Consider the following 18,310-nt stretch of genomic DNA (forward strand, 5'->3'; position numbering starts at 1 on the left):
TGGCATATTCCTCAAGTGAATATTGTATATAATTGTTTGGAAATTATATTTATTTTGTTGATTTAGTGATATTATAATATCCACATTGATTTAGACATTTCTAGTAGTAAATGTCACAATAGCACTTATATGTGGATATAAAGTAAAAGCAATGATAGTAAAATTACTAATTTGTTGCAATTTAGTACAATTGAAATACATGTTAAAGTAAACTAGATTTTAACTTATACAAATGTGTTTACTACTTGGCATGACCAGTTAGACCATCTTGGATCATATATAATACGAAAATTAATTGAGAATTTATATGGACATTTATTAAAGAACTACAAGATTCTTTAATTAAAAAAATTTATCATTTGTTGTTTGTCCTCAATAAAAATTGATTCTTAGAAACTCACTAGCTAAAGTTGAGATTTAATGTCTTACATTTTTTAAATGAATATGGGTCCATTCATCCACCATGTGGATGGTTTTGATATTATATGATTTTGGTAGATGCATCTACAAAATAATCACATATGTGTTCTCATGTTGCAAAGGATAGGTTGCGTATAACACGTAAATCAACATAATCTCATGTTGAAATAGAAAGTTTTGTTCTCATAAGTAATAAACATATGATTTCAGATTATGCAATTAAAACAATTCATCTTGCTAATGTTTGTGAGTTTACATCCTAAGTTTTCAATAATTATTTCATGTCAATTGGGTTAAAAGTTGAACATCTTATAGCTCATGCTCACACACAGAATGATTTAGCTGAATTGTTTATCAAATGCCTCCAACTAATAGCTAAATTATTACTTATGAGAACAAAACTTTCTATTTCAACATGAGATTATGTTGATTTACGTGTTATACGCATCAAGCCAATAAGTTATAAATACTCCCCATTACAATTGGTTTTTGATCAAAAACTAAATATTTCTCATATTTGAATTTTTGTATGTGCGTATATGTTCTAATTGCTCCACCACAACGCACAAAGATGAGTGAATCCTCAAAGAAAGTTGGGAATATATATTAATTACAAGTTTCTTTATATTATTAGATGTTTTGAATGTATTCGAGTATCAATTATGACATGATTTGTGATTACAATTTTGATTTGATAGTTTTTCCAACATTAGGGGAGAGTGAATTAATTACTTGTAGTGAGTTAGGGGAGAGTAATTTAAACCAGAAGTTCAATAAGAATAACTCATTACAAGTTAACTGTTAGATGTATTTACAAACTTAATGAGAATAACCAAGTGTTATATACCATCTAATATTTTAATTTGAATATCAAAGTCCTAGTAGGACAATAAGTTAGAATAAATAATAGATTGATCGGTTCCAAAGATAAAAATTCTTCTAAAAGGTCATATAGTGGAGACAGGTGCTCCAGAAGAGACCTAAGACATAACTAATAAGTAAAACTCTAGAAGAGATTCAAGTACTTGAAACTAAATTTTAAAATAATGAAAATAAGAGATCTCGATAAGTTATGTCAATTCGAGAAAATGTGGAACCGAATAATAAAAGTGGTCGACAATAATTTTGCATGCAATATTATTTTTGAAATAATAAAATAAAAGGAGGATCTTGAATAAATCTATTGAGAAATATATATGTGTAATAAATTGGTCAATATAGAAAGATGCAACTCAAGTACAATTAAATTAGTAGAGTTTTTCGACTACTAGTCCAAATATCTAAATGTATAAAGCCAGTGAAGGTGCAATTGAAGTAATTTTGCAAAAGCGAAATAAAATATAAAATTTTTCGCTAAGTCCTGGCATTGATTATGAAAAGGCATAATATTATTTTGTGGTGGATGCAATAATTTTTAGATGTATTATTAAATTGACAATTCATAAAAGATTTAACTTGCGTCTAGTGGTTATTTTGACAACCTTTTATGAATCACTATATAGTACAGTTTATATTAAAATCATTGAAAGATTTAGGATGCCAGAAGCATATTGAAATTCTAGAAATTGTTCATTTATATGAATTGAAATAATTTGAACATATGTGGTAAATTTGACTTAGTGAATAGTAGTTGAAGGAGGATTATAAAATGATCCAAAATACCTATTTGTGTTTTTATAAAAGAATCATGATTAAAGTTTGTTATTATTATTATTGAATTTCCTGAAGAGATCAAAATATATTTCCCCAAATTTCCCTCACATGACTTTTAAAAGAATGGTAATATAAATGCTTAGCAAATGCATTCAAATAATCATTTGAAAAACCAGTATTCAAGATTGAATACGTAGAATATGAGAAAATATGTAATGTTTTCATGAGGGTGAGTAAATACGCGTTGCACTCTTTTTCCCTTAACCAATGTTTTGTCCTATTGGGTTTTCCTGGTAAGATTTTTAATGAGGCAGCATATTATGCGTATTATAGATCGTATACTTGTTTTCCTTAATTAGGTTTTTATTCGACTGGGTTTTTCCGAATAAGGTTTAAACGATGCACATTATTTATCAATGGACATCTAAGGGTGAGTGTTATAAATATCTTATTAAGTGGATGTCCATCATGATTAAGATAAAGTTTTAATATACTTTAAATTCTAATAGTTATTAGAATTAGATCTCTACTTCTTTTATACTTCTTATGTCTATAAATACTGTAAATAGAGACTCGATGGAGCATTGTAATCACCCTTTTGATCAATAAAGCACGTTCTCTATTACTTTCATATTTTATTTGTTCTTTATTCTCCCATTTCTCTTTATTTTATAACAATAAATATTTTATTGTATTAAATATAATTTTAAAAATTTATATTTTGGGTTAGATTATTTAATTGGGTAAGTTTTTGGGTTTTGGATAATGAATTTAATTGTTATTGGATTAGTGATTTTAATACAAATATATATAATCATTATCATTATATAGCATATATAATTAATTTTATAATATAATATGTTGCTGGACTGAGAATAAAAGATTTTGTCCAAGACTAAACCTATATAGAAGATGAATCTTAAATTTTTGTCTAAATTGTTTCATTTTTAGACAAATTTTGAATATAAGTAAGTGAACCAAGTGAGGAGTATCTTACTTAGAACTCGTCAAAATTACCAACACTCTATTCCATAGCTCTCCACAATTTTATCAATAAATATTTCTTACTTTTCTCAAAACTTTTTTACCAAAGGGTAAATTTCAATAAACGTATCTAAATTATTGTTGAAATGTTAAGTTGATGTTTAATTTTCAGAATGTTTTAATTAAGGTTTAATTTGATAAGGTAGCTGACAATTAATATTTTCATAATAAGTAGGTAACACTGTATTATCATTTAATATAGAATTTTTTCAGTTATTTTATTTTGACATTATATTGTTTTTAAAAATATTTTTATTTTATTTTAACACTATATTATCTTTTAAATACTTTATCTTTATAAAATAATGTAAAATATTTTTAAAAATAAGGATAAACATATAAAATAGAAAGAGTTCATAATTTAAATTTTACATTTATCAAATGATCTAATTATATTATTTACTTAATTTTAAGTAATACACCAAACAATTTTATAATTTAAATTCACTACTTTGCTTAGTCATCAATCTAGGTGTTAAATGCCAATATGAACGTAATATAAAATGTGTTTAAAATACACGAATCCAAATGTAAATACTTGAACACCTTAACATATACACACTTTGGTTTGGATATGATGTGTTAAAAAACATCAAGAAAATTTGTTCATATTATTTCTTCTTCTTCTTTTTTTAAAATTGATTCTATGCACTAGGCGCATATGTATTTACAATGTGATCCTTGTGTTATAAATATACTGCATTTAACAAGTTAATGAGTAGGATGATGGAAGGATTTTGGTAATACTCTGAGGAAAAGTTTGAGAATTAATTTATAATTTATACTACAGTTTGAGGACTTTTGGTGAAATTAAATCAAGATTGAAATGTTATTGTTGTTTCCATCGGATTCCACAATTGTTCTCGTTTTCTTTTGTTTGATTGGTAGCTTAAAGTAGACATTGTCTTCTCTAAAATTTGGCGAGGAAAATTCATTAAAACTTTATTATATGTAAAAACAAATTATATATTTTAATTTACATAAAACTGACCATATTATGTGATCCAATCTCATATACTACTAGTGTGATTCAAAAGAATCCCTAATTAATTTTTTATACACAGTTGAATTAAAATTTCAAAATCCAAGCCATCAGTACTAATGATCAATATCATAACCACTGATGATGAAAAAACTGTAAATATTAAATATAAACTTAATACACTGTCTAAGAATCAAATTGCATTGGATTTCATTTGATTGATGCTTAGCAATCAAGTTTTCCAAAAGAATATACAGTCCGTCACCAACCCTAATTGGTTTAGCTTTAAGTTTACTTAATTCTCAGATTTATTTTCAGTGTTAGCTTTTAAGTAAATTTAATACGTCTTAAGTTGCTAGGCAATTAAAAATTGTGTGTTCACCTTTCATGTCTTATTCAATTTATATAAATACCTATTGTGTGTTTTGTTCAACAATAAGCAGGGTTATGGAATTCTCTACAAGTCGTGGCGTCTCCTCCCAACGCGATGACTTGGGAGAGACTGGTATGGGAATACGATGGCGATGGAGGAAGATAGGATAGGCCAGATGACTTTTAAGGCAATGCTCCTTGATGGGAAATCAGGTAAGGAGGGATCTGAGACCTATGAAGATGATGGTTTTGATCTTAAAGATGGTAATGTGATTACACAACTCGTTGATGGTGTTCCTGATATTCGGTTTTCGGAAAGGGTGCATACGTTGATCCACAAGAGCATTTCGAAATTGGTTGTCATTAAGTTGCTAGGCCATAGAATTGATTTTAATGCACTTTGTACCAAACTTTATAGCCTCTGGAGGTCTAAACGAGCATTCCAACTAATGGATTTAGAGAGCCACTATTACATAGTCAAATTTCAGACTCAGACAGACTACAGTATGGCGCTCTTGCAAGGTCCATGGATGATATATAGACAATACTTAACTGTGCAGCCTTGGTCCACCTTTTTCACAACATCACAGTAGATTTTTTGTATCAAATGGTTGTATAAATTCAACTTCCAGGGTTCTCGGATGCCATGTACAAAAAGAATTTGTTGAAAACTAAAGGAAACATTATTGGACAAGTTATTAAGGTTGATGATAACACAGAAAATGGGTCGAGGGGTCGTTTTGCAAATATGGCAATCAGTATTGATCTCAAACAGCCTCTAGTTTCCAAGATTTGGATTGAGGGGAGACTACAACGAGTTGAATATGAGAGTCTACCAAATGTTTGTTTTGAATGTGACTTGTTTGGGCGCTTGCAAGATTTTTGTCCAAAGACTGGTAAAAGTACGAGGGACATAGGAGATGATGTCGATGATCGAGGTCATGGTGGTACAAGTCATGAACAACAACCAGTGACGACAGACCTTGATAAAAGGGCAAAAGGGGAGGGTTTTGGATCATGGATGGTAGTTGCTAAAAAATTTAAGAGAAAGTCGAAGAAGCCTTTGGATGAGGGTCTACCTCAACATCCACGGAATACGGGATCACGTTTCAATCTTATAGCTGAACAAAATGATTAGGATGATGGTCTTATGCCAAAGGATAGTAGCGACTTAATAGTTGTTGTAAGCGTGTTTGAAATGGATAAAAAGTGTAGCCAGTCGAAACGGGCACAGTTAAAGTAGGCTCAATCAAAAGGGAAAGAGGTGGTAGGGCTCAAGTTTAGTATTGGTAAGGGATCAGGTCAAAATAGTTGTTCATCTAGAAAGCCTGGGGCAAAGGGTATTATGATTAGGGACTTATCGAAGAGGCCTGTCATTTCTAAGGTGAGGAATGGTCCAGTTAAGGATCCTGTTGTAACCAGTAAAGTTTGATCGAAAGTTTAAATATCTTAGAACTCTCGTATTGTATATTGGTATTATCTCAGTCGTTAATTTAATTTAATTTGTACCGATGGCAGAAGTGGATTTAAGGGGGCCTAGCAGGGCTCCGTCCCTCCTAAAATGTAAAATTTTTATTTAAGCCCTTAAATTTTTTAAAAAATTTTAAATTAGTAAAGGTAAAATTGTACTTTGGCCCCCCTTAAAATTATTAAAATTTGATTTAATCCTTTAAAAATTATAAAGATATAGACTATAAAAAAATTAAAATTTCATTTGTCCCCCCTAAATTTTTTTTCTGGCTTCGCCCATGACCATTGGATATGGAGGAGCTCAACTATAAATAGAAGTCTTCCTCCTCATTTGTAATCCTATCATTGTTCCATTATGAGTTAGAATATATTTGAGTTTATTTACGCAAACACTTGGTGTGCATTGCTTTTTTGTGACTTTTTAAGTTTTTTCGTTGCTCCTTCGTTTTTTAGTTGCTTCCACTTTACTTTCAGTGCCTTAGAGAATTTTCGGGAGAATTCTTACTTTTTGAGAATTAGGTTGATTCAGGCAAATTTGAAACAAAAAAAATCACCTAAGACCGCAAGATTTACTAGACTTAAGTTTTAGCCCCGTAACACAAGATGGAGCACGAGAAAGTTTCAACATTTCATAAGTTGTGGAAGAAACTTTTAGTCCTCCTATGTGGATTTAGTAGTGTGAAAATACAAATAATAATTATAAAAGTCAAATGTTGCTATTAATTTTGTACTACGTGTAAATTACAAATTTATTCATTTTACTCTAGCAAGTCAAATTTAATCCCTGTATTTTTAAAATTTTGAAATATCAATATTGACCTAAATAGTAAAGTGTCAAGTTATGCAAGTAGGGCTTGTACTATGCATAAATTATGGGTTTAGTTCATGTTGTCTAAAATCTTGATAAATTTTGAATTTTAAAATTTAAATCGATTAATATCCACTTAGCACATTCACATTTAATGCGGGGTAAGGAATCCAAAGCCCAAACCCTGTAGATATAATATACTTTTTAAAATACATTAACATGGAGATTTAATTCCATTACCAAATTTTGAGGTCATAAACCAAAAAATTCCTTGGGAAAGGATATTGAAAGTAAAAAGATAAAATTTTGTCATCCTTTGTGAAAGTTTTATCACTGCATTTGATATTAATCCATAAGCCAAAAAAAGGGATGAATTAATACATGGTATTCACACAATAGGAGTTTTAAAAAGCAGGTCACAAAAATAACGTAATAATAATATAAATATAACAATTAAATCACTAAAATAAATATGACATATAGCATGAAATGTAAATAATTTTGGTTACATTTTATCACTCCCAACCTATATAAAATAGAATGAATTGAAAATCACATGAATATACAAATCTACTAAAATAATTCTGGCTTGCTCGAATATTATTTGTAATATATAATTAAAACTTTAATACTTTCAAAATAAGAATTAATCAAACCTAGAAAATAAATCATGAAAAATATAAAAAATTAATCATTTTAATTAAATTTTATGTATATATTATTCATTTTAAATCCAACACAATATGTTTATTTTATATAAATAAAATATAATATTAGAGACGGAGATGAGGGTTATGCGATTTGAACTCATGCTAAACGAGTGTTTGATAATAACTTTAAATCACTACTCCATATAAGTTAAGGTTAATATAATATTATTAGAATTATAGTTAAGCAAAATTTACATTATTTTTGAAAAACATGACAAATTCACATTTGAATTATTTTAAAAATTTATTTTAGCTAATAATTATTTTAAATCCGAAAATTAATCAAAGAAAAAGCGTATTGCATTCCCAGAAAATTAATTTCAAATACCCAAACTTAAGTTGATTTAATTTTTAAAAAGTAAGTTGAAGTCAAATAGATTAAAGTATGAAGTCAAAATAATTAAATGGATATATGTGAAAGTAAAAAAAAAAAAAGCATCCGAAAGGTACACAGATAAGAGTATATATTTAGAGGGTAAAAAGATGGAAGACTTCACAGGGCAATGGGCAATGGGCAATGGCATATCGGAGAATCGGGTACTAACAATTTGGAAAGCTCCGCAATCAGACGCATGCAACATCAAAGGCTCATGTTTTGCCACGTGTACCAAGACAAAGGATGATGAGTTGGCATTGCCAGCTCGATTCAGCTCACCTCAGCCAAGCCAAAAATCGCTGAGCCGCAGCAGCCGCCTAAAGATTCTCTCGTGCTCCTAAAAAGTAAAAACGCACTCTCCCATTTTCCTCCACCACGTGGTTCGTTTTCAAGCCGTTCAGATCTCCAGGGCCCACAGGAAATCCAACGACCGAAATTCCACTTCATGAGTCCACTCTTATCGATAAACAAACGGTCCAAAACCAACCACGTGTCATCCCCGATGCATTATTATCCCATCTATCCAACGGACCCAAACAACCTCTCTCTCTCTCTCTCTCTCTCTGCGTCCGACACTCCTTTCCTCATTCTTCGGAACCCGTTCTTCCTTTCCGACCAGCGACAACGATCATCGTGATATCCCAGTTCTACCCTCACCGAACCCCCCAAATTCTCCGCTAGCTCATAGAAAACTTGTCCGGGATTTTTTTTTCCTTTTTTGTTCTTTTTTCTTTGGGGATGGCTGAATCAGACAATGAATCGGGGGGGCATAACAACAGCGGAGGAAACGCTCACAGCGAAACGTCAGCGCGTGAGCAAGACAGGTTCTTGCCGATCGCAAACGTAAGCAGGATCATGAAAAAGGCGTTGCCGGCAAACGCTAAGATCTCCAAAGACGCTAAAGAAACGGTCCAGGAATGCGTCTCCGAGTTCATCAGTTTCATCACGGGAGAAGCTTCCGACAAGTGTCAGCGCGAAAAGCGGAAGACCATTAACGGGGATGATCTGCTTTGGGCCATGACGACGCTTGGTTTCGAGGAGTACGTGGAGCCCTTGAAGATTTATTTGCAGAAGTACAGGGAAATGGAAGGCGAGAAGAGCTCCATGGGAAGGGGAGAAAAAGATGGCGCCAGTGGTGGTTCCTCCGGCGGGGCAAGTGGCAGCGGTGGCGGAGGGAGTGGAGGTGGAGGTGGAGTAGGTCCGGGTGGTGGTGGTGGTGGTGGGTTCAATGGAGGAGGGATGTACGGAGGGATGATGATGATGGGTCATCATCAAGGTCACGTTTACGGCTCCGGTGGGTATCATCATCAGATTAGCATGGAGAAACGTGGTGGCACAGGCGTTGCCGCCGCCAATGATGAAGCAAGAGGTGGAGCTGCTGTCAGGTCAAGGTAGAAAGTAAGGTAGATGGTTTGGTAGGGGGTATGGAGCATGGTTTAAGAAGAAAATTGTTGATGTTAATTAATTGTTGATTGGGGTATTTAAATTTTACTTGTTAAGCATTAACTCGATTTCTTAGGTCTCTATTTTGTGGGATATGTGATTGTCGGCAAGAAGAAAGAAGAAGATGATGCATAGTAAAAAAAAAAGTTGTAACCTTCAATGATAAAAGAGAATTAGTAGTATTCTAATTTAATGGGGGGGAAAAAACCTTGTGTGCAACTACTGCAGATGAAAACTTTAATTCATTTTCTGCCGTCTCTTTTGTTATTAGTTTATGTGTTGAATTGACGGGGAATATTAGATAGAGCAGAGAGTTTGGAGAAGCAGTGTCTCAATGTTAAAGGAAAAGGAAAGTTTGGATGGGCATGTTTGTTTTAGAAAAAAAGGTGGAAATGTGTTTTGCCACCTGTGGGACTGGGTGGGTTGGGTCATCCTCATCTCAATACAATATAGGGGAGGGGAGGGGAGACCTCCTCTTTTCACTATTCCATTTTTAGATGCCTCCAATTTTAGATATCATCAGATGCATGCCTCAATCCTCCGAATTTCAAATAGAATGTAAAAGCTGATTTTGTGCTTGTTTCAATTGCTGCATGAGGGTCAAAAAAAAAGAAAAAAAACCCTTGGTAACTATGGGTTTATGTCAGGTATTGAATATAGATGATGTTGTAAAAGGGAAGCCTTTTTCCAGCTTTGCTCCATTTGTTACCATATAGGGTTTCAGCTCAAACATTCTCATGCAGTTTTGTTTGGTTTTAAAATCTTAAACCATATTTGAAGAAAAGATTGATTCATGTGGCAAGTGGGTTTTGGAGAGGAAATGAAAGTGAAGTGGGGGGGGGGGGGGGCAACATGAGGAGCACCAACTCCACTCTATTCCACACATCATAGTTAGTTGCCCACTTTATAGCTCCACCTCCCAACTGAATTTTTTTAGTTTTTTCGGGACAAGAGCCACATACAATACCTTATTTATTTTTGGCTAAAACAGTATCCTTGAGTATAATTTACTTTTTAAAATCATACTTTCGTTCATTACCCTTAATCAAATAAATTTAATCTTCCCATTTTGTCTTAATTCTAAAAAAATTCATTTTACATTTGTTTGATGGAAAACAACTCATTGCTCCATGGTTTGCCACGTGTCTTACACATGTTTTTGAAAATTAAATTTGACATAAAATACTCCAATAAATATAGATAATAATTAGTTTACTGAAATAGTTCAATTTATGATATGAATTCATTTAAATATATATATAAAAGAATCTTCAAACAACTGTTTTCATACCCACATGTGCTACACTCTCTTCATATTTCTTTTTCTTTTCTTTTCTTTTATAAAATTAGTTCATTTTCATTTTTAATTTTGAATATAATCACCCAAAACTTTTTAAATTTAATTCGGTCTTTATATTTTTATAATATTATTAATTAATTTAATATTTTTACAATTTTATTAATAAAAATAGAAAGATTAAAATTCTAAATGTATGAAGTTTAAAGACTTACAATCACAATTGTTTAAATCAGACCAAACTGACTAATTAAATAAAAAATCAATCGAAATATCGATCTAGAGAGAGACATCAACCCGAATGGACCATAAAAGAAAGGCTTTATGGCCTTCCTTACGTAACAACTATCCTTTTTCTCTTCCTTTTTTCTATTTTTGATAGGAGAAGATGATGACACTTGTAATCTCTTATTTTCTTGAGATTATATAAAAATGGTTAAATTTCAATTTTGATCTTTATATTTCATTTAAATTTGAAATTTAATCTCTATAATTTAATTTTTGACATAATTTCCCTTCAATTCTTATAATATCATTAGTTAGTCTAAATACTATATTTTGAGTAAAATTATGATGTGAGTTTTTAAGAATTGTTAACACTATTAAAATTCTCTATTAAATTTAGATCCATTATAATGTCATTTTTTTTATTACATAAATACCAAGTTAGTATTGCTTTTTAATTTCAAAATGCCACACCAAAAAATTTAATAGAAGAATTATAATAGTGTTAAAAAATGGACCTAAATTTTTAAATTCAAAAAGTAAAGGCTTTTATTAAATTCCATTCACCGAACTGTCAATTTTCAAGTTTGGAAAATCGGTCAACTTGCAATGGCTTTTCGGACAGGATCTAGGCATTTCTAGGTTGATATGTCCCATTGAGTACGAAGATCTACATCTTATATTTGAAACACACTTTGAATCACTCAATTTTGAGTTTGGGAGCTTAAGTTATAAACATTTTAGTGAAGATTGTGTGAGCAAAATTTCTAGACGGGATTATTACGGAAATCACGAGTTTTAAGCTTTTAATTCGACTTTAAATCATATTGGGTTCGATTTTTAGGCTTAATTATTATATACGAGCTCAATATTTTATTTATTCGGTTTTATTTTATTTATTATTTATTTATTATGAATTTTGGATATATTTTTAAGTATTTTAAGTTATTTAGGAGTTTTATATTTCTTAGTTAAACAAGAAAATTTAGTTTAAAACTACTTATTGTTTGGATTACCTAGAATTTCATTATACTTTAAAGTTTTATTTGGATGTAATTAGCTAACCTATATAAAGGTTAACAAACATAACATCGATTTAGCTAATAATGCAATTTAGTTCAATTTACTAATTGCCATATATCAATCAATTTAATTCATTCATAACATAAATAATAATTAACCTATCATATAATTATTTAAGCATTTATTTTCATATGAATTCAATTGTATGCTTTTTCATGTTCAATCATGACCCTCAATTACAATTTTGATTTTTATTTTACGCAAGAAAGACTTAGATCTTCTTTTCAATTATGTGTTCTTAATTATTGGTTTAATATTTCTAAACTATTGATTCATGTTTGATTTGCTTAAATCAAAGGAGGAATAGAGCATTTTTAATAGTAAATCTAGCGTAATTGAATGGAGTTGCATTCAATTCTAGAAATAAGACGACATAAATCTACTGGATTAGAGTCAAATCTAATAGGGGGTTCCATAGATCGAGTTAAAACGATAATAGGGGTTTTAATTAGAAAGAAATTTCAATTAATCAACCTAGAGCCAGTTGCTTTTATTCTTTAAGAGAAATATTAACATAATTTAGGGACTTCTACAGATCAAGACACTAAGTAAAGGAATTGCGTAATTTAGATTGATAGTGACAGATGAAGTCTAGGTGACTTCTTTCCTGGGTATTGTTTCGCTTCTTGGTTATTATTCGATTATTTTCCTGATTTGTTCTTTGTCACGTTGTAGTTAATTAATTTAGTTAATTTTAGTTTTTAATCAATCACTTGAATTTATCGATTAAATAATAGAAAGATGGTAATTACTAGTACTTTTAGTCTTCGTGGGAATGATATCTTTACTCACTGTAACTATACTATTAATTGATAAGTGCACTTAGCTTAATTGAATTTTTAGTTAGTTTACGACGGCATCACTAAAATCCTTAATTATTATATTTTTATATAAAATTTATAATTAAGATAAATTATCTAGTTGATCATCTAACTTTTAAAACATTTTTATTTTGGTCACAAAAAATTTCCTTTCAATTTGGACACCATCGTTAAAGAAATTTATCATGTCATTCAAGCTTTAATCTATTAACGACAGTTAAGAAAAAGAAAAGAGGCATTTAAATAGATTTTTGGTCAAAATTTCTTTAAATTTGAGTCAAACTTTTGCATCCACCAATTAAAACCCACATTCAACATCTTCCAATCTCCATTGTCCTCTCCATGCCTAGCACCTCCTTCCCCTTTCCACATACCACTGACCAACACATTGCACCACCCAAGTGACATTTTATGTAAGGAAATCCCAAATTTCCATGTATTTCGTAGATTCTCAAAAGATCATATTATCGAATACACGTTAGAGATGAGTTTGGAAGCCGAATAACATAGCTATAAAAACCCAAATTTCTCTCAAGCAACAAAGATCATCCAAGCTAGAGAACTTTTGATTCTTTAGTAAATTTCCATTTCTTTATTGAAAAAAAAAAACAAAACATTACCATTTATAGCAAGCCATTGAACTTTCGATGTATCCAAGTTAGAACACGTTCAATTCATTAATAAATTTAAACAAGAGATAGGTTATCGTTAGAAAGCAAAGTTTTAGCTTTCCCCTAATCATGAACCCCAGCTTTGACTGAAATCCCTTTTCCCAGTACTACCCGTTGCTCTACCTACAAATATAGTTTTCTTCTTTGTATCCACATTTGCTGCCTCTTTAGTTTCAGAAACTTCCTCTCATCTAACAAAACCATTAAAAAAAGCAAATTCAATAAGGGATAAAAGAAAAGGTAATCAAAAGGGAAAAGAGGAATCTTGTTATGGGGATTACCATGGTAGAACATAGAGGCCTGGTTTTAATGGTTGAGGAGGGAAATGAAGGGAAAGATTTGGAGAATAGAGAGTTTATGAGAAAAAGAGGAGTGGCCATAGATTAAAGACAAATGTTGACTGGTCTTTTCTCTTTAAATCTTTGTTCAAATGATGAAGAAAAGTTCTGGTTGTGCCATGGTATGCTCTCTTGTATTTCAGGTAGGCAATGTAAGGAAATGTCACGTGGGTAATGCAATGAGAGCGGAAAAAGGTGTTGGGCATGGAGAGGATAATGGAGGTTGCAAGATGTTGAAGATTCAGATTTAAAGAAAATTTAGCCAAAAAATATATATTTAAAATTGAGGTTTTTCTTTTTTATTTTCTCTAAAGCAATTAAATATTTAAAACTTGAATGAGTAAAATAATAAATTTTTCTAACACCAATGGCTAAATTGAAATATTTTTTGAAAGATTAAAATAAAAGCACCCTATAAATTAGATCATAACTAAATAATTTATCCTTATTATTATATACCTGTAATCGCCAACCCAAATGTCCTAGAAGGATTCGGGTCTCTGACCCTTGTTCTAGATGGACTCGACTCGGAAGAGGCGTATTCGCCAAGACAACTCGCAAGAAGAGTTTGTAGACACATCTCGCAGGATGGGGTCGCGAACGGTGTTCGCAAAAAGGATTGCGAGCCTTACAAGTAATCCATACTCGTGACCAACGGGTACGGAACTTGCTGAGGATGCCAACCCCATGATCAGAAAGGACCGTGTGCTACGCAGACATGCATCCAACAAGCTAAAGAGCATGCAGAGAATATCAGCACCAGAGGCAGAGAATGTCAGTACCGGAAGCCCCAAGACCAAAAGGAAATGATAGACCGATGTAATAGTAACAATATAAGCATATATAAATACCTCAATGACATATGAGAAAAACACTCCAACACTTATAATTACCCCAAATTTAAAAATCCTTAACAATTACATTGGTAATCTATTCTTCATAATTATAATATCATAATTACAGTTAACACTAATACATTGTTGAATTTTTAAAATCTTACTCACTAAAATAAGTATTATTAACTAAAATTCTTATTTATGAAACAACTTATCTTATTTTCCTTTTAATTTTTCAGTCAAACTTAAACTTTTTTCAAAATCTGAAAGTAAAAAGAATTTAAAACAACTATTTTAAATATGAAAATTTCTTTTAAATACATTTAAACCATTTTAAATTTTAAATAATTATAAAAATATTTTAAAATTTACTTATAAGGTTAACAAACCAATATGCACATAGTAGGGGAAAAAACTAATACTTTATCATTTAAATAGGTTGGATAAAGGAAGAAATTGTAGTTCTCATTAAATGAAAAACATCTCATTTTTAGATCAAGAAAGATGTTTTACAATATTTATGAAAATGAAAATGTGATATATTGACTTTTGCTAAGCCTCGCTGATTGATAGGAGAAATTCTTTTAGGAGCGAATTTAAGTTTATATTTTTATGATAATAAAAGTGAAATTTTACGACTTTAATAATTTATGTATTTGTAATTTTTAAAGAATTAAATTAATTTTTCTTATTTTTGTAATTAAAGTGTAAATTTATCATATATTAAAATTATAAAAAGACTAAAGGTGAAATTTTCAATTTTAGGGGGTCGGGCCCTCTACCAGTCCCCTTTGGCTCTGCCCCTACTGATTGGGTATTAGCTCAATTGGTATGGGTATTGCTGTCAATGCAGGAGGACATGGGCTTAAGTGTGTTGAATTGCATCATCCTCCTATTTATAAGTCGGGAAGAGACTATATGGATAATTTTAGACATTGTGTTAAAAGAGTTTACTAAACGGTTAAGTTGAAAATCAATATTCTTCAAGGATATAATAGATATAGTTAATGTTTGGTTAAATATTAATTATGAAAATGTGATTTTACACGGTTAAAGTTGGATTCTAATTCACACATATTGTTTATATGTCGTGATTTCTTGTCAAAGCAGTTGATCTCAAAAGAAAGATAAAAGATAAGATAAATATGTAATAATAAGATAAAAGTATGGATATTATATATATATATATATATATATATTAGTTTTTACTCGGTTTTATTGTATTTATCAATTAAAATATTTTATAAATTTAATTTTATAATTGATATTATAAGTAAATTTAAATATTTTGTAGATATCTAAATGAGCACTTACATTTTGTAGAATATTACTTAAATGATACATAGAGCACGAGTATGATATTTTGTTAAATTATCTGTGCTCTACATATCACACAAGTTGGTTGTGTATATTAAATTTATAATATTAGATTTTGTTTAAAATTGATACATATAGCACGTATAACAAAAATTGTTACATTGCCTGTGATTTATGTATCACATGTTGCTTGTGTATCTTATTATATATTATATATAATATTATAATATTAAAAATAAATTAGTATTTGTAATATTTAAAATTATTGTATTTAAATAAAAAACTAAAATAATCTACCGAGCAAGCAAGTTATCTATTTCAATGAGTTTAATAATATGCATAAGTATAAATTCTGAATTTCTATGTAATCCCTTTAAGAAATTTGAAAATCTAATTTGAGGCTCCAAAACTAAGAATGAAGTCCCTGATGGTGAGTATTGTAAATAATGTTATTTCCTGTTGCGTAGGTAATATGAAATGTTTCTGGGTTGAATGAAAGGCATTAGTATATAGAGTAATAACTATAGTATATAATGAGGAAAAAGGAATGTAAAGAAAATAATGAATGTATTATTGTGTTATTTGGCTAGAAAATATAAAACTAGCTATAATGCATCACACATTATGTAATATGTTATATTATTGAAAAGCTGTTGACATGAAAACTTGGAAATTCAATTACAGTACTCCATGCCTATAGTAGAGGTTTAATTTAATGGTGGATTAATCCAACATGCACTTGCTACGAGCGAAACCCACCTTTTTGTTTGCGAGATCGAATTCCCACAAATGATTTTGCATTAAGAGGTTGCCCATTATGTTCATTTGAGGCCAAGCTAACCTAGTAAACCCTAGGCATTTCACTCCTTTAGAATCGTCGAAGATATAACCGTTGACCGCCGGCTCGAGCTTAGCTCCCCCCTCGAAATGGAGGGCCACTCGGGGAACGCGCGTCTCATCAAACTCTCCATCTGGTGGAGCATTGAAGCAATAATCCAAATTCCCTTTCGTCTTGTTATACATGCTTAAAGAAGGTTCGAAAGCAGCAATGACTTTTTCGAACGCCTGTTCCACCAGATGCGTTACGGTAGTACCTGAGTCCACAATCATCCCACCGGCTCCTCTGTCAGTCATATCCCATACATATGATGGAATATCCAGCATCGTGCCATTAACTGAGATACCGGTGACCTTTATAGGATAAAGTGAGGTCATTTTTGATTCTTCGGTTAACAGATCTGTGAATTGCATGTTTGGCACTTGATCTTCTGCACCAAAGACGAGGTAGCTGCTCTCCGATTTTATGATCCAATGATTCTCCAAGCAGAAGGAAAACTTTCCCCCGAACTCATGTGCTGCTTTCACAGCAAAAGACAACGGATTGAGTCCTAATGCTAGTATCCCATCGACTGTCTTAAACCTATTCTTTTGGTTTAAACCATCGGTGCACCCCATCGTCATTTCTAGTCCCTTCTTTTGGCCGTTGCTGAATCGGAATTTAACTGTTTCATTGAAGTAGGATCCCCCCACATTTAATCCATCCAAATAACTATGAACAACAAGCGTAACAAGGTTAGGTTAACTCTAGTATATCAAACAGCCAGCCAGCCAAAAAGGGATAAAATGTGATTAATAAACAAAAATAAACCATTTTGACAAAACATGCAAAATTGACTAAATTTATCATTAAGCTTTTTAATTTATTTAAATAAACAACAAATAATACAATTGTTATGATATTGGACTCGTAAAAAAAAAAAAAAGTGATTATGAATATATAATTACCTGTAATCATAATAGCATGGTGCGTTTGGATGAGGGCAAGTTACGAGAGTACTTGCTTTGTCGATGGTCTTGCACTCTTGTGATGAACATGGAATGCTCTTAAAGCTTCTTGATTGATTAGGGTAAAAATACCTTTGGCCTTCCTCGACTGAGGAACAATCAACGCACATATATTTGCATTTAAACCACGTAAGACAGCTACCCGTATCCACCAGCAGAGTAAAGGTCTTGGCAGGGGTCCCCATCCTCAAGGAAACAAAGTATTGCCCGATCCCCATATCTGCCGCCGATCGGAATGGGAACTCCACCCAATCGTTCGCCTTCCCCACTACGCCTAGCCTCCGTTTAATGGCATGAAGTCTAGCCTTGTCGCTCTGCACCAGCTGTTTTAATCGTTCCTCTGAATTTTTTGGGGGTCCAAGGGTCGTTCCAGGATTGTGTCCTAGCTCAGGTGAATGCCTGTGAATCAGCTTGAGCTTTTCGCTGCGTTGGCTTTTCACAGCATCCGCCTCAAACACCAAACACCCATTGAAAATAATGAAGCATAACAGGGAAACCAGGGATATGTTCCTCTCCATCCTTTATTTGAAGGCTGAGAAGGAGAAAAACCAAATGCCGGTGCAAGTATGATTGAATTGTTTCACCCTCGCCTTGAGCTT

General features: G+C 31.5%; 2 protein-coding genes across 2 annotated transcripts; one reads left to right on the top strand and one right to left on the bottom strand.

Moving 5' to 3' along the window:
- The first annotated feature begins 8,059 nt into the window (after positions 1–8,059).
- LOC105803413 (nuclear transcription factor Y subunit B-3) lies at positions 8,060–9,548 on the top strand. The gene has a single exon (XM_012635580.2). The coding sequence runs from the start codon at positions 8,574–8,576 to the stop codon at positions 9,228–9,230; it is 657 nt and encodes a 218-aa protein (XP_012491034.1). The 5' UTR covers positions 8,060–8,573; the 3' UTR covers positions 9,231–9,548.
- Positions 9,549–16,416: 6,868 nt separating this feature from the next.
- Positions 16,417–18,310, bottom strand: LOC105803410 (aspartic proteinase NANA, chloroplast). Its single transcript, XM_012635574.2, has 2 exons — positions 17,652–18,310; positions 16,417–17,415 (listed from the first exon to the last, which is right to left on the bottom strand). The coding sequence occupies exons 1-2, from the start codon at positions 18,227–18,229 to the stop codon at positions 16,590–16,592; spliced, it is 1,404 nt and encodes a 467-aa protein (XP_012491028.1). The 5' UTR covers positions 18,230–18,310; the 3' UTR covers positions 16,417–16,589.

This window comes from Gossypium raimondii, chromosome 11 (assembly GCF_025698545.1).
Source record: "Gossypium raimondii isolate GPD5lz chromosome 11, ASM2569854v1, whole genome shotgun sequence".
Classification (NCBI taxonomy): domain Eukaryota; kingdom Viridiplantae; phylum Streptophyta; class Magnoliopsida; order Malvales; family Malvaceae; genus Gossypium; species Gossypium raimondii.

Coding starts and splice junctions, on each gene's coding strand:
- LOC105803413 (XM_012635580.2), top strand. CDS start 8,574: ATGGCTGAATCAGACAATGAATCGGGGGGGCATAACAACAGCGGAGGA.
- LOC105803410 (XM_012635574.2), bottom strand. CDS start 18,229: ATGGAGAGGAACATATCCCTGGTTTCCCTGTTATGCTTCATTATTTTC. Junction 17,416..17,651: donor CCATGCTATTATGATTACAG/GTAATTATATAT, acceptor TGTTGTTCATAG/TTATTTGGATGGATTAAATG.